General features: G+C 34.2%; 1 protein-coding gene and 1 long non-coding RNA gene across 9 annotated transcripts in view; one reads left to right on the plus strand and one right to left on the minus strand.

Moving 5' to 3' along the window:
• Positions 1–23,036, plus strand: part of PNPT1 (polyribonucleotide nucleotidyltransferase 1) — a 39,789-nt gene extending 16,753 nt beyond the window's left edge. For 2 of the 3 annotated variants that reach the window (XM_005889462.3, XM_070379546.1), the window contains exons 12-28: positions 548–644; positions 1,137–1,239; positions 5,471–5,541; positions 7,484–7,520; positions 9,452–9,518; positions 9,611–9,700; positions 10,873–10,926; positions 15,129–15,235; positions 15,700–15,771; positions 15,857–15,920; positions 16,243–16,326; positions 16,646–16,729; positions 17,613–17,719; positions 17,810–17,865; positions 19,362–19,440; positions 20,934–20,981; positions 22,172–23,036. In XM_005889462.3, coding sequence (XP_005889524.1) covers positions 548–644; positions 1,137–1,239; positions 5,471–5,541; positions 7,484–7,520; positions 9,452–9,518; positions 9,611–9,700; positions 10,873–10,926; positions 15,129–15,235; positions 15,700–15,771; positions 15,857–15,920; positions 16,243–16,326; positions 16,646–16,729; positions 17,613–17,719; positions 17,810–17,865; positions 19,362–19,440; positions 20,934–20,981; positions 22,172–22,327 — 1,376 coding nt within the window. In that variant the 3' untranslated portion in view covers positions 22,328–23,036. Of the gene's footprint in view, positions 1–547; positions 645–1,136; positions 1,240–5,470; positions 5,542–7,483; positions 7,521–9,451; positions 9,519–9,610; positions 9,701–10,872; positions 10,927–15,128; positions 15,236–15,699; positions 15,772–15,856; positions 15,921–16,242; positions 16,327–16,645; positions 16,730–17,553; positions 17,720–17,809; positions 17,866–19,361; positions 19,441–20,933; positions 20,982–22,171 lie in introns of those variants that run through there. The other variant, XM_070379547.1, reaches the window with a different exon arrangement.
• LOC138989902 (uncharacterized) overlaps positions 1–23,543 on the minus strand; it is a 201,168-nt gene that overhangs the window by 168,433 nt on the left and 9,192 nt on the right. For 3 of the 6 annotated variants that reach the window (XR_011466079.1, XR_011466080.1, XR_011466078.1), the window contains one exon: positions 17,170–17,273. This is a non-coding gene — a long non-coding RNA (uncharacterized lncRNA). Of the gene's footprint in view, positions 1–14,148; positions 14,883–16,730; positions 17,274–23,543 lie in introns of those variants that run through there. The other 3 variants (XR_011466075.1, XR_011466076.1, XR_011466077.1) reach the window with 2 other exon arrangements.

Below are 23,543 nucleotides of genomic sequence, written 5' to 3' on the forward strand. Positions count from 1 at the left end.
TTCACAACAAGAGAAACCAGCACAATGAGAAGCCTGCGCACCTCAACTAAAGTGTAGCTCCTGCTCGCCACAACTGGAGAAAAGCTCATGCAGCAACAAAGACCAAGCACAGCCAAAAATAAAGAAAAGAAAATCTATTAAAAAAAAAAAAAACTAGTCAGTAGGGATTTTTAATGTATAAAGAAAATTATTCCTCTATTTGTGGACTGAAATAAAAGTTCCTAAAGCAAAACAGTGAAGGAGACTACTCTTAAAAACATCAGTTAAATCTTCTCATAAAATGGTTGGCTGGATATGTCAGATAACAATGAAATAGTTGATTTTAAAGCGCTATTGTTCTGGTAGAAAGAAAACTAGGTTCCCATTAATGGTACAGTTAAGGTATAATAGTTGTCTCTCCTACTTAAAACCTTTTGCTTAGAGGACTAATGTTCAGTCAGCTCCTTTGGCTCAATTCCATAGTTAACTGATTTGACACTGAATTTAAAGAGAAATTTTATCTTCCAAAAAGAGAAAATCTTTGTTTTGGTTTGTCTTTCTTCTATAGAAAAATTTCCAGAGGTTGATTCCTGTGAAATAATAGAATCCTTCAATATTGCTACAAAGGATGTTTTTAGAAGTATTATTTTGAATGAGTACAAAAGGTAAACATATCCTTTTTTTTTTTTTTTAACATATCCTTTTTTGATGGAATTGAAGCATGTACTGTCTGCAAGTTTCCTTGAAAGTGACAACTAGCTGAAAGCTAGAAACTATGATTTTTTTCCTTCAAATAACAGGAAATAATTATATAATATTCATTTTATAAATGGATACCTGTTGACAAGTGTGTGGATTCTGTTATGTTTTGACTGTCTCTCTCTAGGCTTCATGTGTAGAGCATTGCTTCAAAGCCATGACTGCATGTCAGAATTACCTGCAGAGCTTTTTAATAAGTATATGGGTCCCAGCCCCTGAGATTCTAATTCAGTGGGACTTAGGATGGGGCCCAGGTATCTGTATTATTTTTTAAAGTTCTGAAGGTGATTATGATATGCAGTTCAAGTAGAGAACTTTATGGTAGTGATCAAGAGATAATATGTGATTTTTCTGACTTTCAACACTGCTGTAAATAATTATTTCCTTTATTACTCTAGGTGTGACGGTCGAGATTTGACTTCACTTAGGAATATAAATTGTGAGGTAGATATGTTTAAAATTCTTCACGGATCATCATTATTTCAGAGGGGACAGACACAGGTAATATATGTAAAAAGCTACAATTATTTGCTAATACGAGATTGTTTAGATAGTCCTAATAGAAGTACATTTATGTAGGTTTTTAGCATATGGAATATATTATCTATTCAGAAGAAGATCTGATTTTTTAAAAATATGTTTAAAGATAATGAACATAGCAGTTGCCCCCAAGAATTTCCTCATTGCTGTCTGATCTCTTCCTGCTCCCCTCCTTTTCCTTAGGCAACTTTCATCACTGTGAATTAGCTGCATTTTCTAGAATTACCTGTTAGTTTTATTACATTTTTCTTTTAATCTTAGGTATACAAAATTAAGTCACTCATCTCTCTCTTCAGTCACTAAGTCAGTCACTCATCTCTTTCTTTTTCTCTTTAGTCATTAAGTCATGTCCAACTCTTGTGACCCCATGGACCGTAGCCTGCCAGGCTCCTCTGTCCATGGGATTCTCCAGGGAAGAATACTGGAGCGGGTTGCCATTTCCTTCCCCAGGAGATCTTCCCGACCCAGGGATTGAACCCAGGTCTCCTGCACTGCAGGCAGATTCTTTACCAACTGAGCTCTGAGGGAAGCCCAACTTTTTTTTGGCTGTACCACATGGCATGTAGGATCTTAATTCCCCAACCAGGGATTAAGCCCCTGTCCCCTTCATTGGCAGTGTGGAGTCTTAACCACTGGACCACCAGCAAAGTCCCAAGTCACTCATACTCCTCAGTTTATGACATTGTCACTGTTGGTCTATTTGAGGCTCTCACTTGTTTTTTCCATTTAGCCTGAACGTCAGTCCTATTCTTTTTCTTTACATAAGCACCTGTTCTCTTATATTTAACATATATTTGTATGCACTGTTTCATGTATGGTAAAAAGCTTTATTTTAATTATGTAAATCACTCATTTTGCCCACCTAATGGGTACAAAGTGGTATGTCATTGCTTTCATTTGTATTTCCTGATGAAGAATGAATATCTCTTTATATGATAGCCAGTTAACATGATAACAGTATAAACCATACCCTGTGGGGTGCATACCTCCAGGGCACTCCTATAGATAGTGTCCCTAGAGTTCAACAAAGTGGTAGCCTTAGTTTAGGTTTGCTCTTTCATGAATTATCTGCTTATATCCTTTGACCAATTTTTTTTTCTTTTTTTAAAATATAGTTTACTGTCTTTTTCATGCTATTTTTTAGTGAATTCTTATGTGTTTTAAATATGAATCCTTTTCAGTGACCATAATTTGTATGATTTGTATACATACAAATTATAAGCCTTCTAGCTTTGTTTGTGGTAGTCTGCTAGAGGCATACCTCGGATATACTGCAAGTTCAGTTTCAAACCAGCACGATAAATATCACAGCAAAGCAAATCACACAAATTTTTTGGTTTCCCAGTACGTATAAAACTTACATTTTAAACTATCTGTAGTCCGTAGTACATGATAGCATATGTCTTCAGTAACTGTACAAACCTTAATTTAAAAATACTGTTAAAAAACACTAACCATCATCTGAGCCTTCAGCAAGTCATAATCTTTTTGCTGGTGGAGGTTTTAAAAATTTCAAGAATTAACTACAATGTGACACAAAGACAAGAAGGGAGTAAATGCTGTTGGAAAAATGGTGCTGATATGCCTGCTTGACCCAGGTTTGCCACAAACCCGGGTCAAGCAACCTTCAGCTTGCTTTAAAAAAAATCGTTAGTGGCAAATAATTAAAAAGTTAAACACAATACAGTGAAGTACAGTAAAATGAGGCATGCCTATATCTGTCTACAGTGAGCCTAAAATCTTTGAGATCTTCTTTAAGAAATCCTTACTCCAAAGGCACAGAATTATGCACCTACTATTAACTTTCTACTTTTAGCTATATCTGTCTTGGAGTTTATTCCTATACATGGTGTGAGGCAAAACCCTCCAGAGTGAGTCAGTTTTGCAACAGTGTTTACTACAAATTCATTTTTTCCCATTAATTTGTAGTCACCTTATCATATTGAAAATGTACATTTTTGAACTATATACTCTGTTCCATTGTTTGTGAGTTCCCTGGGCCAGTGTCAAATTCCTTTAATTATTATAGTTGGGGGATATATTTTAATACCTGAGAGACAAAACCTCCCTTTTTATTCTTCCTTCCCTCCCCCCCAAAATTGTCTTAGCTATTCTGGTACCTTTGTTCCTTCATTTAAATCAGTGATTTAGATTGGCTTTGCACTGACTTTATGGAATGAGTAAAAAATGATATTTTCACAATTTCAATCAGTCTTTCAATAAATATAACTGTCTTCTTTGATTTGTGTTTTCTTTTATGCCTTTTAGTAAAAGTTTATTATTTTTATTTTTCTGGCCATGCTGAGTCACTTGTGGGATCTTAGTTCCCCAACTAGGGATTGAACCTGGGCCCTCACTATGACAGTGTGTTGTCCTGTCCACTGGACCACCAGGGAATTCCCAAAAATTAAATAGCTCCATTAAGATATTTTGTATACTTTTGTTAATCATTCTGACAATCTCTGCCTTTTAACTGGAGTGTTTTATTCATTAAGGTTCAGTTTAATTATTAATTGAATTTAGTCTGTCATTTGATTATTTGTTTTTTGTCTGGCCCCTCTCTCTTTTTTTTTTTTTTCTATTCCTTCTGCCTTCTTTTTGGATTAATTGAATATTTTTTAAGATCTCCATTTTAATTTGTGTATTTGCTTTTTAGCTATACTTCTATATTATTTTATATGGTTACTATTGGAGAATATGGTATACATCCTTAACGTTTCATAGTCTTTTTACAGTTAATTTTTCCCACTTCACACAAAGTGAGTAAAGTGCAACCGTTTAGGTATATTTGCCCCTCATTCTATCCTTTATGCTGTATTTACTTCTTGAGTTATATGTTTTACAACTCTACAAGGCAACATTATGACCTTTATTTTACACAATAAGAAAAAAAGATAGACTTTTATATTGACCCACATATTTGACATTTCTGATGGTTTTTATTTCTTCCTGAAGATCCAAGTTTCCATTTGTTGTTATTTTCCTTCAATCTGACAAGACTTACTTTAGTTTTGTCCTTTGGATCTTATGATAACAAATTACTATTTTTCATTTATCTGAAAATGTCTTTATCTTTTACAAAGTATCTTTTTGCCAGAATATAGATCCTGGGTTGATATCTTTTAGCACTCAAAGAAATGGCCTGTTCCTTTTTGTTTTCCTTTTTCTATGAGAAGTCAGGACTCATTCATTTATCGTTGTCCCTGTAATTTATTGTTTTATCCGGGTGCTTTCAAGGTTTTCCTTGTCTTTGGTTTTCAGCAGCATGACTATGACAAGTGTGGTTTTCTTGTATTTATCCTACTAAGAGTTTCCTAAGCTTTAAACCTGTAAATTTGTATCTTTCATCATACTTGAGAAATTACAGCTGTAATTTCTTCAAATATTTTTTCTGTCTCATTCTCACTTTTCTCTCATTCTGGGATTGCCAGTATATATGTTTAGGCCTTTTGATATTGTCCCATAGGTCCTGGAGGCTGTGTTCTTTCTTCCCTGCTTTTTGTTCTATAGGTTGGGCAGTTTCTTCTAATCCTTGTTCATATTCACTGACTCTTGCATTATATTTGCATTATATTATTTTTCAGTTCTAGAATTTCTGTTGGTTCTTTTTTATGTCCTTGAATATAATTATAGTAGCTGTTGAAAATCTTTTGTCTTTTAATCCAACATCTGAATCCACTCAGGATGTCTCTATTCTTGTCTTTTCTTTTAAATGGGCCCCTATCTTCTGTTTTCTTGTAGGTTGTACCGTGAATGTTGTGAATGATACAGTGTAGGGTCTCTGGATTATATTATGTCCCTCCAGTCTTCTTAGATTGACTTTTTTAAATTTTTTCCAGTTTTAAGCAGGAAGTTTTTTATTGGCTGAACTTTTTTTGAGGATTCCTTTATGGGCAGGTTTATAAGTACTCCTCTTCTTGTCCTCCTCCCCCAGCACTCCTAATACCTTTCATATGTAGTCTGTGTGATATTAGACATCTGGATTATTGAAATTTACATATAAATGTATATGTAAATTATATAATTTCTAATGTTTACTGTACCTTGAATAAATGTTGATTGTACCTTGGCAAGCTTTGAATAGAATGTACTTATTTCTTTAAAAGCTAAATGAGTTTTTCACATGTTTTTCATTTTCATCTTTGTTGTTAGTCAATTAAAGCCTGAAGACTTTTATTTTTTTCTTTTTTAGGTGCTTTGTACTGTTACATTTGATTCATTAGAATCCAATTTTAAGTCAGACCGAATTATAACAGCTATAAAGTAAGTTATGTTTCCTGGTTATGATGTTACAATATATAATTCATGTGGCATATTATCATTATTTATTAAAGCCTGTATCTCTATACTTAATTTTTCTGTTTACCTAGTAGTGATTGCAAGGGTTTTTCTGTGCTATATTTGTCTCCTGACTTACTTATTCAAACAAAGCATTTAATTCTCTAACATGGGTACATTTAGTTTATTCTCTTATCTCTAGAATCATTACTCTGGATAGATTTTTCCAGATTATTTCCATTAATAATAAGAATCCCAGTTCCCAAAAAGAATCCGGAAGTTGTTAAATGAAAAAAACTTATCTATTTCTAAGTACATTTGAACTTGTGTTTTAAAAAATACTTGATTCTCCTGCTCTGTTCCAAAAAAGTCAGCAGTAAAATCATGTTGATCAATTTTATATGATCAGAATCTATATTACAGTCCACACCAACATTTCTGCAGCAGAGTTCTGAACTCACAGCCACAGATTTTCCTCAGTGCCTAACAGGGTTGCTTCCCTTTCCTTTATTAAGGGTCTCAAATGACCAAAGGACCACCTCCCATTTCCTGCTTCCCAGCTGATAAAGATAATCCCCAGTACCTTCAAGATTGTTGTTACTTAGTCACCATGTTGTGTCCAACTCTTCGGTGACCCCGTGAACTGTAGCCCACTAGGCTCCTTTGTCCATGGGATTTCCCAGGCAAGAATATTGGAGTAGGTTGCTATTTCCTTCTCCAGGGGATTTTCTTGACCCAGGGATCAAACCCAAATGTCTTCACGTCTCCTGCCTTGGCAGGAAGATTTTTTTACCACTGAGCCACCAGGGATGCCCATCTTCAAGACAGCATCACTAATAATTTTTCATGTACCTAAGAAAAATAACAATGTAGCTGCATGTATAAGACTTGAATGTTCATCATAATCATGATTCTTTGTGGCAGGGAGCTCTTAAACTTCTGTATTTTAAATTCCCACCTAGGCCAAAACTTGGTTGCCCTGTTCTTCTTCATGCTGACTCCTTTCTTCTAGGAGGCAACACAGCTTCATAAGTGTGTGTACTGGCTTTGGCCACGGTACCTCTCTGCGTTCTAGTCCCAGGTCTATAACCTCTGTAAGTGAGGTGGTACATATCACACGTCTATGCTGGTCTTTTGTCTTCTCACCTTATAAAGTGCAGGTATTTGGCTAATGATCCCTAGGCTCCTCTCTAGCCCCCTACATCAATGATTGCTTTAGTCTTCTGGAGATGTCTTGTTTTCAAGTTTCTTTACAAAAAGCTGTAATTTATGGTTGTACAGATCCAGCCCTGGCTCAAGACTTTCTAAATCCTCTGTACAAAGAGGTGCCTTTTGTAATTCCACTCAAAGGGAACACTGTTTGTGCCAAGAACCTGTGTTCCTCAGTTAAAAAAAATTTGGTTTCCTGCTTCCAGGAATTTTTTCTTCTCATCTTTATTCTCCCCAATGTTGTACATTCAATAACAGTTCTCTTTTCGATCTTTTCAAACCCTGAAAAAAATCTTTGCCTGTCAGATCCTCTGATTGTTCTCAGTTATATCATTTCAGTTATTGATTTTCATTTCACGTTTGACTTAGAAGATCATAACTGAGATTTAAATGATGTGTTTGTAACATTTAGGATTCTCACTAGTTATTAATGCTTTAAAATGTGTCTATTGTCTTAGTATTTAAGTCTAGATATCTAAGTCTTTATTTGAAGCAAAATTGTTTTCTTAAATCTGTGTAGAATTCCTTCAAAAGCCCCAACCCTGGTCAGGGGACACAACTGACTCTGACATTCATCCTTCTAATTCTTCTGGTATTCAGTTTCAGACAAATTTTCCTTAATAACCAGTTTTTTAAATTCCCTTACATCTTTTTTCATTGTTTATTGAATAAATTTATATCTGCATGGTATCTTTAATATTATGCTTTTTGTTTGTAGTGGAATAAAAGATAAAAATTTCATGCTGCACTATGAGGTAAGGTGAATTTTTCCCAGTATTTTATTTTGAAAGATTTTTACAGTAGATAACCTGTATATCCACCACCTAGGTTCCTGCCATTAACATTTTACTATGCCAGTTTTATCATATATCTGTTAAGGTTTGGGCACTTATTTTAATGCTTGCAGAGGGATTTAGAGAGTAGAGAGACAAGTAATACCTTTCCAACCAACAACATCCTGTTCTGAGTCAATACATAAAGGCTAAAGTATAGTAGACAATATTGTATTAGTCAAAGAGTTGTAACTGTTCACATCTATGTCCAACAAGTGGGGCTTTTCAAATACTTCAACTGGCAAATCACCATCTCCCTTTAGTTTACATAAATGTTCATATTTTTACTTACTTGATTAGCAGCAAAAGAACTTAGGTATTTAATGTTAAATTATTTTATGTATGATATCAGTACATGTAATTGAGTTTTTTATTAGCTTTCCTAAGGGACCAGACGTGACACAGCCATATAGCACTCTTAATTTTAGTATTTGAAGCACACAGCTTGGGAGACTAGTGTAACAGCAGCAGGCCTTTTGAGTGGCTGCTATTGGCTGCCCAGAATCCCAGCATCTCAATTTTGTTGAATCTGCTATAGCTAATAGAGAATATTTCATGTAGAAAATATATGCTAGAGAATATCTAAACCTGCAGATTCTCACAGGTTTTAAATCCCTAATATCCTGTTCGGGATATATACAGATGCTAGAGAAGCCAGAGAGGAATTATAATTGATAAGGCAAATCTTAGGTCAAGAACTGAAAAGCACATTGCAGTCTTTAAAAAACATCTTTATAAAGACTTTAAAAAGGGCACCTGCAAAAAATACAGCTCTAGCTGATAATTGGGAAAAGAGGTGAGGACAGAGGCAGGAGAAAGATACGGGCTGTATTGCTATTTTATTTGATTTTTTTTTTAAATCTTTTTATCATAAAATATAGATACTAAAAACCATATAAAACAAAGGATGACTTAATGAGTTTTCATAAGACAGACATCCTTGTAACTACCACCAAAGTCATGGAATGTGTCCAGTCAGTCCTTCCATGTTTTTCATCCCAGTCTTAAAAACCTTCTTTCCCTAAAAGTAACTACTCTTCTAAGTTTTATATTAATAGTAATCACTTCCTTGGGTTTCTGTCACACATCCCTAGATACAACAGTGTAGTCTTGTCCATTTTTTTTTTTTAATTTGATATTCTTTAAGTCTCTTTTTATCTACAGGTCTCTCCTCCATCATATTCTTTTCTTTACAGTCTTTCTGTTGAACTCCCAGAGCCATCTAACCTGTAGTACTCCCTACAGCCTGGGTGCTAATTGCACTCATGGTACAGTTCAGTGGTCTATCTCCTGCAAATTGACCACTAGATCTAGAGACTTTATCAGATTCATGTTCCATCTCTCTTTGTAAAAAATATTTAGTTAAAGTAAGTAGAATTCCAGATTTTTACAGGAAATTTCAGTTTAAACAACTACATCTAGTTTACATTATTTTAAGACAGTATATCAATCAAATAAAATAGTTTGCAATTCTTGGCTAAAGTAATACCCTTATTGGAAAAGATCTGTTTCCTTGATGTGCATTTTTTTAATGTATATTTCTTATATTATAAAAATATAGTATTTTGTTATTGTTAACAATTTAAATATTATAGAAGTTTGAGTTGTAAATCCTCATAACCATCTATTTCCTACCCCAAGTCATATAAACACTAAAAATAGCTACTTTTAGCAGTTTGGTATATGTCTTAGGGGTCCAGACATTTTCTGTGTGTATGAATGTACTTTTTTCCTTTTTTTTTTTTTTAAACAAATAAGGGATTCTATTTATATTTGTAACTTATTTATATATATGGGATATCTTTCCATGTCAATTGTATATGTACGTGCTTTTTTTTTTTGTTTGGTTTAAGTTTCCTCCCTATGCAACTAATGAAATTGGCAAAGTCACTGGTATAAATAGAAGAGAACTTGGGCATGGTAAGTACAAATCTCTGTATGTACATGATTTTATTAAAGAGACTTAGCATTTTTTTTTTGTTTTTTGCTCATTATTTTCTGTTCTGATTTAGGTGCTCTTGCTGAGAGAGCTCTGTATCCTGTTATTCCTAAAGATTTTCCATTCACCATAAGAGTCACATCAGAAGTACTAGAGTCAAATGGTATGGTTTTGAAATGTTTTTCCTATTGAAAAAGAAGGGACTCCCTGTTATAGTTTTAGCTTTTCATAAGTAATGTTTCATTACATTTATTACTGTAGTACCCAAAGCCACTGCAAGAGAAAAATGTGTTTAATCATATACTTGTCTGAATCTCTGTTCTTACCTAATGTTTTGAAAACAATATAAAAAAATGTTTATCTTTGTGTCTCTCTTACAGTAGATCAAGTTTTGGTTGTTTCCTTATTTTTATAAACAAACCATAGAGCAAGGCCAGCTTGGAAAGAGGAAGGGGGGTAAAATATAGTGAACCATTAAGCAGGGGACACTTATGTATCATAAATAAAAGAAGATATCAGAGAGAAAGGCTGGGTTTAAAAAGTCAAATTTATTTTTTTATTTTTTCAAGAGAAATTATCTTTTTTTTTTTTTTTTTTTTTGCCATGCCATGCAGCTTGTGGGATTTTAGTTCTTTTAGATCTCCAGCCAGGGATTTAACCTAGGCCTTGGCAGTGAGAGCACAGAGTCCTAACCACTGAACTGCCAGGAAATTCCCAAAAGTCAAATTTAAATTGAAACTCATTCCACAGGTCAAGGGAAGGTAACATAATCATTAAAGGCAGAAAGGGCTCAGGATTCTCAAACATGTAGCCTATCTAGATCAGACGGTTATAGATATTTTGTAAAAAATACCAAAGTTCAGAATTTAAACTAGGACTTTGAGTTCTTTACTGGGTGTGATTAAGCTATAGCTTATGGCCCAGCGAGAGAGCTAGAGCCCTTTATTTTTAACTGCCTCCTAGTTAAGCAACAAAAGAGGCATGCTGGTTTTTCTGGTAGTTTCTTAGAAGCAGAATCTCTAGTACTGCTGTCCAATAGAACTTTCTGTGGTGACAGAAATTCTCTTTCTCTGTGCTGTGCTAAATTCAGCTAAGGGACTGAATTTGTTTCAGATAATTTAAATTTAGCCACACGTTGCTAATGGCTGTCACATTGTCTGTGCAGCTCTGTACTCTGTGGTTTAGGAGAGCTTGCCTTGGAAGTGCTTTTAAAAAGAAGGAAAGAATACTGAATATTTAAATTATAAATGAGTAATTGTAAGGAAATAACAGTAGCAATTTTCTACATTTAACAAAAATCAGTATTAGAGCAAGTATTTTCCTTTGTTTTTATAGGGTCATCTTCTATGGCATCTGCATGTGGTGGAAGTTTAGCATTAATGGATGCAGGTAAAAGAATTATGTCTCAAAACTACCAAAGCTTATTTATATAATATAGACTTAATCAGTAATAAAATATAGGATTTTTTAAAATTGTATTTTAGCAAGACTTGAAGAAGTCAGATTACAGATTACCAAACCAGGCCAGAAGGATGATAATTAAAAAGCACAGTTTCAACTACAGGTATCTGCTGAAATTCTTATTCTTGGCTAAAAGTAACAAATTATCTAAAAACCTTAAAACAGGGCAAAGCAAAAAAAGCTAAAGGCAATTAAAGGCACTTTTCTAGTTCTGTTCAGTGGAAGGAAAACATAACCTGATATTTAAGGTAGCTGGTTAAAATACCATTTCTATTTTCACCTTCATATATTAATTCAAAAATCTTTATTGTATGCTAACTCTGTACCAAGCACTGATCTAAACTCTTGGGACTTGGTGGTGAACAAAACAAAGGCTCTGTCTCATGCAGCTTGCATTTATCACTCTTACAATCTCATATTGGAAAACACAGAACAAATCCTGAAAAAGGTGAACTGAAAGATAAAAGATTACAAGAGAGTCTTTATCTGCTCTAAATGAATTCAGATCTTCAGGTCTAGACAAAAATTCATCCTAAGTAATGAGAATTTCAGGATAAGATAACTGAACCAGTTTGGCAGTGTTGGAGAAATCATGGAGGTTAGTATACCAAAAAAACAAAGAATTCTTACTTTTGAAAGATATATGTATTTCCTGTAAAGTGTAATAACCCAGTGAACTTGACAGTGACCCTAGTGTATAAGTATTTTAACAAGGAGGTAGAAGAGAGTCACTCCAAGTAAGCCATGCCACAGAGCAGAGGGAGGATGGGGCTTGTACAGTGTATCTAGAGCTCAGCTTAGCAGTTTGTGACCTTGGCAGAAAAGGCTGCAGAAATTGATAATGGATGATAAGTATACCTTGTGTAACTAGTTGAAGGGTGAGCAGCCAGGACTAGATAATCTGATCGTAGGTAGGACAGAGTTCTGAATTGGAGCTTGAAGATGGTCCATCCTAAACCTTGTCCTTAAAAACTGACTAAAAATGTTATTGAATTTACTAAGAATACTAGTCTGCCAATAAAAAGATACTAATAAAAAGTAGTATGTGAATAATGTGTTAAATGACAGTTTTGATCTCTTAAAAAAAAAGTTAACATTAAAAAATAAGGAGCCAAATAGAAAAAGAAGTTAATAAGAATGAATGTCAGATTCTATGGGAAGAGCCAACAAATGGTATTCAATTCAAATAACATGAGTGCTTGCAATGTCTTACATCAGACGCTATCTATACTACAGGGATACACAGTTTTTTAAAAGTTTACAGGAACAAAAACAAAAACTAACACATCAAAGAGATAATACAAATATGTACAATACGGATGAAGAACTAAGTTGAACATAATTGGCTTCATAGAGACAGCTACATTTCATGTGAATTTAAAGGTTGAATGGTTGTTGAGCAGGCATATTATAATGCCCATATTTCATGTGAAAGGAGCATGTGCAAAGTTATGAAACAGTATAGTGTGTTTCTGAAATATATTTGAAAGGTGTGATGATGTAATACACTGGGACTGTATTTCAAAGATCATTATTATAGTAAGGAGTTTGAAATTTTCCCAACTCAGTATTCCATGAAAGAGAGTACCACAAGATGTTGATTGTTATATACTATGAAAAAAAATATGTTTACACGGGATTAAACAAGTTTGTTTAATATGGTTTAAATAAACCTAAATAGGTTAATGTGAATATTGAATCTCTAGGAACAGGATATTTCCCAAACTTTTTGACCACAGAACTTACATAAAAAATTCCTGAAAGCAAGTAATGGGGAACTTGAAGGATTTTATAGAGAAAAGTAGCATGATGTGAATCTGCTCTTCTTTTGGGGGTAGTTATTCCTAGCTTACATGATAGACGTAGGCGATGACGTGGGAGAGAATAGGAGCTGGGGTAGCGGGTAGGGGAGCTAAAAATCTGAAAACTGGACAGGGAAACTCTTGCCAGGGGGAAAAATAGTGTGGACTTGGACTAAAAAAGTAGCAATGGATATTTCAGTATTTGGAGGAAAGGACAAATTTTCTACAAAAAAATTATTTAGAGGATTAACCTCTAATCAGATTTTTGTGACTTGATTAAGGTGAAGGAAATGAGGAAAGAAGTGTTGATTCTAATATGTCATAGCTTTCAATCAAGACAGGGAATGCAGGAGAAAAGGGTTTTATCGAGGGTGATTAAATTTTGAAATTTAAAATTTTATATTTACATATTCAAGATGCATTAGGGACATTTGGACCCACTCCAGTGTTCTTGCCTGGAGAATCCCAGGGACAGGGGAGCCTGGTGGGCTGCCATCTATGGGGTCGCACAGGGTCAGACACAACTGAAGCAACTTAGCAGCAGCAGCAGCAGGGACATTTGGTGACGGACAGGGAAGCCTGGCGTGCTGCAGTTCATGGGTCACAGAGTCGGACACTACTGAGCGACTGAACTGAACTGAACTGAACTGAGGGACATTTAGCTGGAGATATCCAGCAGGCAGATGGGTTGTACAGATCTAGGTTTAGCAGAGAGAACTAGGTAGGAGGGGTAGATTTTTAAGTCATCAACATTATAGGTGATAGTTAAAACTGGACGTAAAGAATATGAAATGAGATCTCTACCACATTCCTTTATGCCAAATAAGTTTCAAGTGATCAAAACTTTAAACTTCCTTTTAAAAAATTAAACAAGATTTTATGAAACTCCTGGACAGAAAAAAATAAAGCCTTTCTACGGAATTCCCTGGAGAAGGCAATGGCAACCCACTCTTGATGGGGTCACAAAGAGTTGGACATGACTGAGCGACTTCACTTTCACTTTCACGCATTGGAGAAGGAAATGGCAACCCACTCCAGTGTTCTTGCCTGGAAAATCCCAGGGACGGGGGAGCCTGGTGGGCTGCCATCTATGGGTCGCACAGGGTCAGACACGACTGAAGCAACTTAGCAGCAGCAGCAGGGAATTCCCTGGCCATCCAGGGATTAGCACTCAGTGCTTTCACTACTGTGGCCTGGGTTCAGCCCCTGGTTGGGGAACTAAGATCCCACAAGCCATGCAGTACAGCCAAAAAAATTTTTAAAAAAGAAAACCTTTCTAAGCAAAATCCAGGAACTATGATTATATACAAAATCCTATACAGGAAAAAACACAAGAAAATCAACAGACTAGAAAATAATATTTTATCGTGTATTTCATATTTATATTTTATTTACTGTAACAGTCTACATATTTAACAAAGGTCGATCCATATTAAAAACTCTTATAAATCAATAACAAAAGACTAACAACAATGTAAGAAAAAGGCTGAAGGCCATGAAGAGCCAGTTCACAGAAAAATATGGTTTAAAAACATTTTTTAAAAGTTCAACTTCACTAATAAAAACAGAAATCAAGTTAAAAAGAGTAAGTTACCATCTTTATCATTCAGATGGCAAAGGTCAAAAGATTTAACAAAAATTAACAAGAATGTAGAATAGCAGGGAGCATCATATACTGCTGGTAAAAGTATAAAATACTACACACTGTGGAAGACAGTTGACTCACATTTAGATTCCCTGGGTATAATTTTTGGGAGGATACACAAAATCTAATGGTGCTGTCATGGGGAAGTGGACTGAAGGACTCAGGCTAAAAAGATTTATCAAGTACATGATTATTTTTCAAAAAGAAGGCTCCAAAAGCAAAACACAAAGAAATGGATTACTTTCAAAGTTAAATTTGCCACTATTAGAGAAGTTTTTGTTGAGAACAAAAAATTATGTTAAAGGACTTTTATTATATATTTAAGAAGAAATGAGGCAGGCAGATGATTTATTAAGGCTTCCATCGCGGCTCAGCTGGTAAAGGATCTGCCTGCAATGTGGGAGACCTGGGTTCAGTCCCTGGGTTGGGAAGATCCCCTAGAGAAAGGAAAGGCTACCCACTTCAGTATTCTGGCCTGGAGAATTCCACAAACTGTATAGTCCATGGGGTCGCAGAGAGTCGGACATGACTGAGCGACTTTCACTTTGACTTCCTCTAACTTAGTTTTGATAACTGTCAATATAGAACACCATCCCCTTATATTAAAATGTCAACAGAACAATGAATAACCTATGTTCGGCAGATACATGCACATTGTACACAAATTCTTTTCTCAATTACAGGAGTTCCAATTTCATCTGCTGTGGCAGGTGTGGCAATAGGATTAGTCACCAAAAACAGTCCTGACAAAGGTGAAATAGAAGACTATCGTTTGCTGACAGATATTCTGGCAAGTATATTCACATTTTCAAATGTTTAACGGTGAAGATTATACACACTTTGTAAACAAAGTGCTTAGAAGAATGCTAGTGCTGGAAAAATAGAAGTCCATCTTCTTAACTTTCTCCTGCATATCTGCCTTGGATTTTATAGGATATGAGTTAAAAACAAATATTACAGTATGAGTATTCATATTGGCTCACTTTAGGATGATTATAAATTAGTCCTTATGCATTTATGGGACATTATCTAAAAATAAACTGATTTTCTAATGAAATATATGTAACTTAAAACTCCATATTTTTTTGTATTTAATACATGAGTTTTTTATTTTATTAATATGTGAAATATATATGTTCTAAAGGACATAGTTCACTTAGAAGCTATTTTTAAAAATTCCTCTACAGTGACTATGGGTGAGTTTCACTTTTGTTTAAAACTATTATTATATCATAATTTTTTTAATTGTTTAAGGGGATTGAAGATTACCATGGTGACATGGATTTCAAAATAGCTGGAACTTCTAAAGGAATAACTGCATTGCAGGTATTTTAGAACCTATTTTATTTTTAAATAGTTTAATTATATCAGAAATCAATATTTATATAATTTTTTGGCTCTTCCATATTAGGCTGACATCAAATTACCTGGAATACCAATAAAAATTGTAATGGAGGCCATTCAGCAAGCCTCAGGTATGCCAAGCCAGTATGCCTGATTCTTCTTTCATCACTGTCTATGTGTTAAATGTGAATTATAATGCCCATTAGGCTTATTATTTAAAATAGGCTTATTCTAAAATACTGCTTTAAAAAATGAAATTTAATGTGATAACCTAAATCAATAAGTATTAAGTTTCTAGGTACATGACTATCACCAAAGTGGATGACCAGTGAAAATTCAGTTTTTACAAATTGCCTCCCCAAGATAGGATTTATGGAGAGGGGAATACAAGTAGAATTTTTAAGGTAATTGAGATGTGAAGAACTTTGATTATTATGTTTTTATTTCTTCTAGTGGCAAAAAAGGAGATATTACAGATAATGAACAAAACTATTTCAAAACCTCGAGCATCTAGAAAAGAAAATGGACCTGTTGTAGGTAATACATTAAAATTATTGATTTGATAAGGTAAACATTATATGGAAGTACACTGCTATTTAAAAAATTTTTTTAAATCTATACACAAAACAATTTAAATGCTTTTATAGTTAAAATACTTTAAATTTGAGGGGATAATCTGAAACATAAGAACTTTTTTAGTCATGTAGTAAACTGTTTTTCTGTTTCATACTAAAATATTTGTACAAGTATCTTAGCCAAGTCTTGACTAAACAGTACATTTTTAGGTTCATACATACATATGTATATATATGAATGAATATGAATTATTTCTATTTTTGTCTATGCTACATTTCAGAAACTGTTCAGGTTCCGTTATCAAAACGAGCAAAATTTGTTGGACCCGGTGGATATCATTTAAAAAAACTTCAGGCTGAAACAGGTAAGAGTTGTACGAAGTTTGGGATTTTTTTATTTAAGTCATGTAAGTTTGCCATTAAGTTTGCCTCTACTGTGTTTCTCCAAAAATATGTTTGAGAAATGAGAAATGTAACACTGACATTTCAGTGAGATGAGAAAAGGATGTAACATCGACATGTCTTTATTTCTGTGTATGCCTCTTAATTAGTAAACGATCATCTTTAATTATATTCAAGAAGAGTGACTTAGAATTAATCCTTTTTGCGTCAACATTTTAAAATCAGACATTTAGAAAAACTACTTCTTCACGTTAGAAGAGTTTTCTTTAATTTTTCTTATTATGAGTTCTGTTTTTCACTTATTTATTTAGACTTTTATTTTCTTTAGAGAATATGTGTAGAAGTAGTTGCTTTAATTTGCTTTTTTTTCTGGAATCAATCTTTGGGATACCTAGTCACTTACCAGCTTTGAGGTTATAGAAGGAGCATAAGAAGTCAAGTAACCATAGGCAGTTCCCAAGATTGAGAAATGACATGATTTCATCCCTCATCCATCCGATGACCACTCTAAAAAGAGGGAAAAAGAAGAAACGGTGAGGAAAGTGTTCTATAGTTTCTTCTAATTAAAAACACAAGAACCAAAATTAGAACTTAATGTTTTTTCCCACCAAGAAAAGGGACACTGGTCACTGTTGTATCCCCAGGGCCTAGTGCAGTGTTGGATACAGAGCAGGTGTGCCGTGTGTATTTGTTGATGAACAAATCCCTTCGTGATTCCTTGTGATTAAACAGACAACCCTGCCCAGCTACTTCCAGGTCACCCCCTGCTCTCAAATTTACTTTTAAGGCTTTTCTCCACTGGAATGAGCAAGTTAACTTCAATATGTAAAATTATCTTTCTAAAAGGAGTCACTATTAGCCAGGTAGATGAAGAAACGTTTTCTATCTTTGCACCAACACCTAGCGCCATGCATGAAGCAAGAGACTTCATTACTGATATCTGCAGAGATGATGTAAGTATTGAGCTTTTGATAGTTACTTTTTTTTCCTACCTTTTGTTACTGTTTTCTTTATGAATCTTATGGTTTATTTTGTACTTACAGCAAGAGCAGCAATTAGAATTTGGAGCAGTGTACACTGCCACAATAACTGAAATCAGGTAATATCAACTAAAACACTATGCTACTTTTTGTAAGATTTTATATTATAACCTCGTATTAACTTCACATTTGCATTATTTATTTTTAAAGTATAAGGTGTTTAGATTATGTGTGAAATGCCATATAATCATTATTCTTAAGATAAAATTTATTTTCTACACCAGTTTGTAGATTTTCATGAACATGGTTCTGTGATGATTATTATACTAATAGATTTTTCTGACTGAACTGTTTGCTTTAACCAAAGTTCCCACCATTTTAATCTTCCATTAAACATGTTTCCTTTCTCTTTGTACTTTTTTCTTTTTGGTAGTTTCTTGTTGACTTGTTTTAAAGATAGTATTAAATGCCTAAGTAGTACAATTTTTTAAATGCCGTTTCAACCTCAACTCATTTTTTTTAAGATAGCTAAAAAGACTGAATTTTCTCAATCAGAAAATTACCTTTCGGCGACTTCCCTTGTAGTCCAGTGGTTAAGACTACAGGCTTTCACTGCAGGGGGTGTGGGTTCGATCACTGGTCAGGGAACTATGATCCCACATCCCCTCCCTCCCACCTCCCCACCAGAAGAAAGAAAATTCACTTAATAAGAAAAAAAAAAAATTATCAGATGTAACATAAATGTTCAGAACTAATTGAAATGAATCATAAAAGACAATGGAATAGTTTTTTAATATCACAGGTGAAAACTAAGAAATGGGCTGGCTTATTTTAGTAGATTAGAGGAAAAAAGATATATTTTTTAATAAAATAAGTACCTGATTTTATCTATCCCGCTTCCTTAAATCAGGCTTCCCTGATAGCTCTGTTGGTAGAGAATCCACCTTGCATGCAATGCAGGAGACCCCAGTTCAATTCCTGGGCGGGGAAGAGCCACTGGAGAAGGCATAGGCTACCCACTCCAATATTCTTGGGCTTCCCTTGTGGTTCGGCTGGTAAAGAATCTGCCTGCAATGCGGGAGACCTGGGCTTGATCCCTGGATTGGGAAGATCCCCTGGAGAAGGGAAAGGCTACTCCAGTATTCTGGCCTGGAGAATTCCATGGACTACGTAGTCCATGAGGTCGCAAAAAGTCGGACACGACTGAACAACTTTCACTCATTTCACTTTACTTCCTTAAATCACTACTTAACAGGTTGACCATTCTACACTTACTTTAAAATATTTAATGCCATTTCAAAAGTTTTTGGAAAATATTATGAAGAGAAATATAAAAGAATGTATATTCCAAAAGCTTTTCCCTACCTAATTTTCCTTTATCTTCTCTCTGTCCTTTGATCCGTAAGTATTTAAATACAAGGTGTATTTTCCATTGAAAAAATAAGTATCCCACTTAGATAATCATACTTTTTATAGTTATAAAAAACATGTACTGGAGAGTGATTTTTATGTGTTTTTTTTACTTTGTTCTCCTGTGAAAACATAACCACAGTTTAATTATCTGTAGATAATAAAGTTCCTTATTACTCTAATCAGGCTTATTTCCTTACTGTAGAGACACTGGAGTAATGGTTAAACTCTATCCAAATATGACTGCAGTACTACTTCACAACACACAACTTGATCAACGAAAGGTAAAAACAAGAAAGGCAGATTTGATTATTTTAACTGCCTTAAAATAACCATAGTGAAATTACTTAGGTTGGTAAGAACCGTACACGTTGTCCACTACTAGACTAAATACAAAGACAAAACAAAAAAGACAGAAATACTGCTCGACAAAAGGGTTTACAGTGTTTTCCAGTAATGTTTCTCCTTCAGTGATGGAGTAGAAACATTCTTGAATGTTTTGAGGTGGAACAGTTCTAGAGTTAACACATAGCAATTTCTAAAAATATCTAGCTATATAGCCCTGTTTTCCCAATTTTCCTGACTAGCCAGTCATGGAAAGATAATTCTTAGGATGTCCTTAATCTTTATCATAGTCTATATTTGGAAGACTTAAGAATATGAAACCATTCGAGAATACTATGGGGCAGAGAAATAATAGGTGTTTTACCAAATATTAAAATATTATATAAAGCAATACAGGATCAAACAGTAGATTACTGGCCCAGAAATGGGCAACAAAAATCAGAAATAAACCCAGTTATGTGCATAAGAATATAATATATACTAAAAGTTGCATTTTTAGTTGAGAAACCTAGATTATTCAATAAATCATATTGGAATAACCTGTTTTCATAAAACAGGATCTTTCCTCTTTTTATACCAAAGTCCTATTTGAATCAAGAAGTTAAATGTAAAAAAGAAAAAGAATTTTAAGGCAGTGAGGGCAGAAAATCTGGACATCAGGAAGGGTAAGGGTTGAGGCAGGACACTAGATGAAAATACAGATATTTTATTAATCTTGGAACTGGAAAAATCTTTTTCAGCATAATATCAAAGCCAAAAATGTAAATAAAGTGATAACATTTGACCCCATCATTTTTTAAAATTATGGCAAAATTATAGTAAGTTTGAAAGACAAGCAGCAATTTAGGGGAAAAAATACTTTAACATATGACAGAGTCTTCATATACTGAGGGCTTGTATAAACCAGTAAGAAAGATGAGTATCAATAGGAAAAATGAGCAAAGAACATGGAAAAATTGTTTTTTAACCTGACCAAGATATTCGGTATCAATAGCAATTTTTTTAAATGCAAGTAAAGCCAAGTTCCCATTTTTCAGCTTTTCAGATAGTTGAAAATTCTCAGTGTGCATGAGTGTAGAGATAAAAATGGACATACAGGAATGTGAATTGGGGCAAACTTTGGAGAGTGTCTAGTAAAGGTACGAGTACCTTTGGTACAAGTCCCACACATGTAGGACATTGTTTTGAGAAGATAAGAGTACATGAATATATAATCATTGTTAAGACTGCAAATTTATTTTTCCTCAGCATTTTGAAAATTTTTAAACCCAAGAAAAGTTGAAAAAATAATAGACCAAATACTCATATACCTTTCCCCTAGATTCATAGATTAAACCAATAAAGCTATTTTCCACTTGGAAAAAAATGTGTACTACCATGGATAGTAGGTAGTTATGCATGACAACTAATAGATTAACATGTTTTCTTTCAGATTAAACATCCCAGTGCTTTAGGATTAGAAGTTGGCCAAGAAATTCAGGTACTTGTATTCATCCTTTTAGCCTTAAAGTTGTAAATTATACTTTAAGTTTCAATTATTTGTTTAATCAAATAAGCTGAAGGAATCAAATCTACATTTGTGGTTTATATTATTTATATGCTGTCTTCTTTTTTAACTTTTTTATATTATTTATATGCTGTCTTCTTTTTTAGCTTCTTCCTAAAAACAGACTCATTAGGGATTTAGATACAGTTCTTGCCCTCAAAGAGCTTACAGTTTAGTTAGGACAATAGTCCCCCTTTAAAGCTTTTAAAAATACATGAGCAACTCAGCGATGGATATGTAGAATCAGTGATTCAGAGACAGGACATGAGGAACATGATAGGTAACTTTGAGGAGTTAAGACTTGAATTGCTTCGGTATATACTGGTTGAGGCTGAAAATTTTTGAGTTTGATGAAAGCCATGATGTCAGTTCTGGAATTTTGATAATCAAATTGACCTTTGTAATAGTCCTTATGAATAGATGAAAGAAGTGGTTGCCAGTCTGGTGTTTTGATTTTTTTTTTTTTTGGCTACACTACATTCTGTTCCAGTAGTACCTAATACCTATGACCTGAGTAAAAACTAAGACATAAGTTTATTCCCAGTCTGTCATTGCATTATTCACAAAGCCTCCAGGGAAAGGTAAGAACTAAAACATAATCTCTGTATAAGATTTTTTTTTTTTTTTACATCAGAAGGGACTTAAAAGTTAGCACATCCCCCCCTGACTTTCAGTGTCTAAGGTCAAGCCAAATAACCTTCAGCATGATAGATGGTCCTTTGAGTGTTAGTCTGAGTGACCTAAGCATAATCCTATATAGATTGTAGCACAGTTAGCGTCAAGAAGCTCTTGTCTAGATTCATTCACCATGGTTTTTACTGTTCTTCCATAATAGGGACAAACAAAAAGGCACAGATAAGTCTAACAGAAGATTATAATCACTACTTAACCAAGTATTTTTAGCATATACCTCCAGTTAGCACTGAGCTATGCTTTCAGTGAACAAGTAAAAACTTTAATCATTGCCTTTTTAGACCAAGTATCTTTTAATTTGGGTATCAGTCAATGTGCTATAACTTTTAAAGTATGTTGTTGTTCAGTCACTCAGTCATGTCCAACTCTTTGCAACCCCATGGACTGCAGCACACCAGTATGTTTAAAGTATATTTGTTTCTTTAACACAGGTGAAATACTTTGGACGTGATCCAGCTGATGGAAGAATGAGGCTTTCTCGTAAAGTGCTCCAGTCTCCAGCTACAACTGTTGTCAAAACTTTGAATGACAGAAGTAGTATTGTAATGGGAGAATCTGTTTCACAGTCATCATCTAATTCTCCTTGATTTTTTTAAAGAATTCTAGAGTTATATTCTATAGAACAAAATTTCAGTAGCATCTTCTAACGTGTAGATTTATATATAATATAAATATATTCTAATGATTTATATGAAAATGCTCACTTTAGGTGTTCCATTTTTTAAATTCTGAGTTACCTGTATTATTATTTACATTATAAATCAATACATATTTATTATTAAAAGTAAATCATCTATACATATAAGACTCCCAACTGCTAATAATTTGGAAAAATAAAACTAGTTCTTAACCTCTAGAGACCAATGGAGAAGGAAATGGCAACCCACTCTAGTATTCTTGCCTAGAGAATCCTGTGGACAGAGGAGCCTGGTGGGCTGCTGTCCATAGTGTCGCACAGAATCAGACACAACGGAAGCGACTTAGCATGCATGCCTTGGAGAAGGTAATAGCAACCCATTCCAGTATTCTTGCCTGGAGAATCCCAGGGACAGAGGAGCCTGGTGGGCTGCTGTCTATGAGGTTGCACAGAGTCAGACACGACTGAAGCAGCTTAGCTGTAGCAGCAGCAGTGCCACAAAGTGAAAATATAGGTCACTAACTACAAACCACCAAATGGTTCCATTTCCACTTAAACCAAGGTTGTACACTTTATGTCTGAACTTTTTTTATTTTTTGTCTTCATTCATATCTTGGTAGTTTTCCCTGCTTTCCAATAAAGTTTTTCTATGAGGGCTATTATATGCTAAGATCTCTAATTTATAATGACTCTAATGACTCAAATTGACTACCCATCTTTGGTAGTAATGCAGTATAGGTACTCACAAGACTTGTTCCTTTATAATCTTTGTTACTAACACTTCCCTGCTCACAAATCATAGATTTTTTAATACAAAATTTTTTTCTTCTCTTATAGAATATCTTGAATTTCTGGATCTGACATCATTATGTTTCTTACTTCAGTTCAGCCAAGCATAGCATTCATTTATTCAGTACTTGCTATGTGCCAAGTTCTAGAATGTGTACAGGAGGTATATCAGTAAACAAAGTTCCAATGCTCACATTCTAGTGGATGGAAACAATAAGTCACACAGTGGTAGGTTCTTTAAAGAAGAACTGGGTAAGGGGATAGAGTGGTTTTTTTTTTTAAGGTACTATTGTAGATAAAATGATCCAGGATAGCATCTCTGAATAGGTAACATTTGAGCGGAGACCTAAATGAAGTGGAGGAAGATATACAGCAAT

The sequence above is a fragment of the Bos mutus genome, chromosome 11 (genome assembly GCF_027580195.1).
Source record: "Bos mutus isolate GX-2022 chromosome 11, NWIPB_WYAK_1.1, whole genome shotgun sequence".
Lineage (NCBI taxonomy): Eukaryota > Metazoa > Chordata > Mammalia > Artiodactyla > Bovidae > Bos > Bos mutus.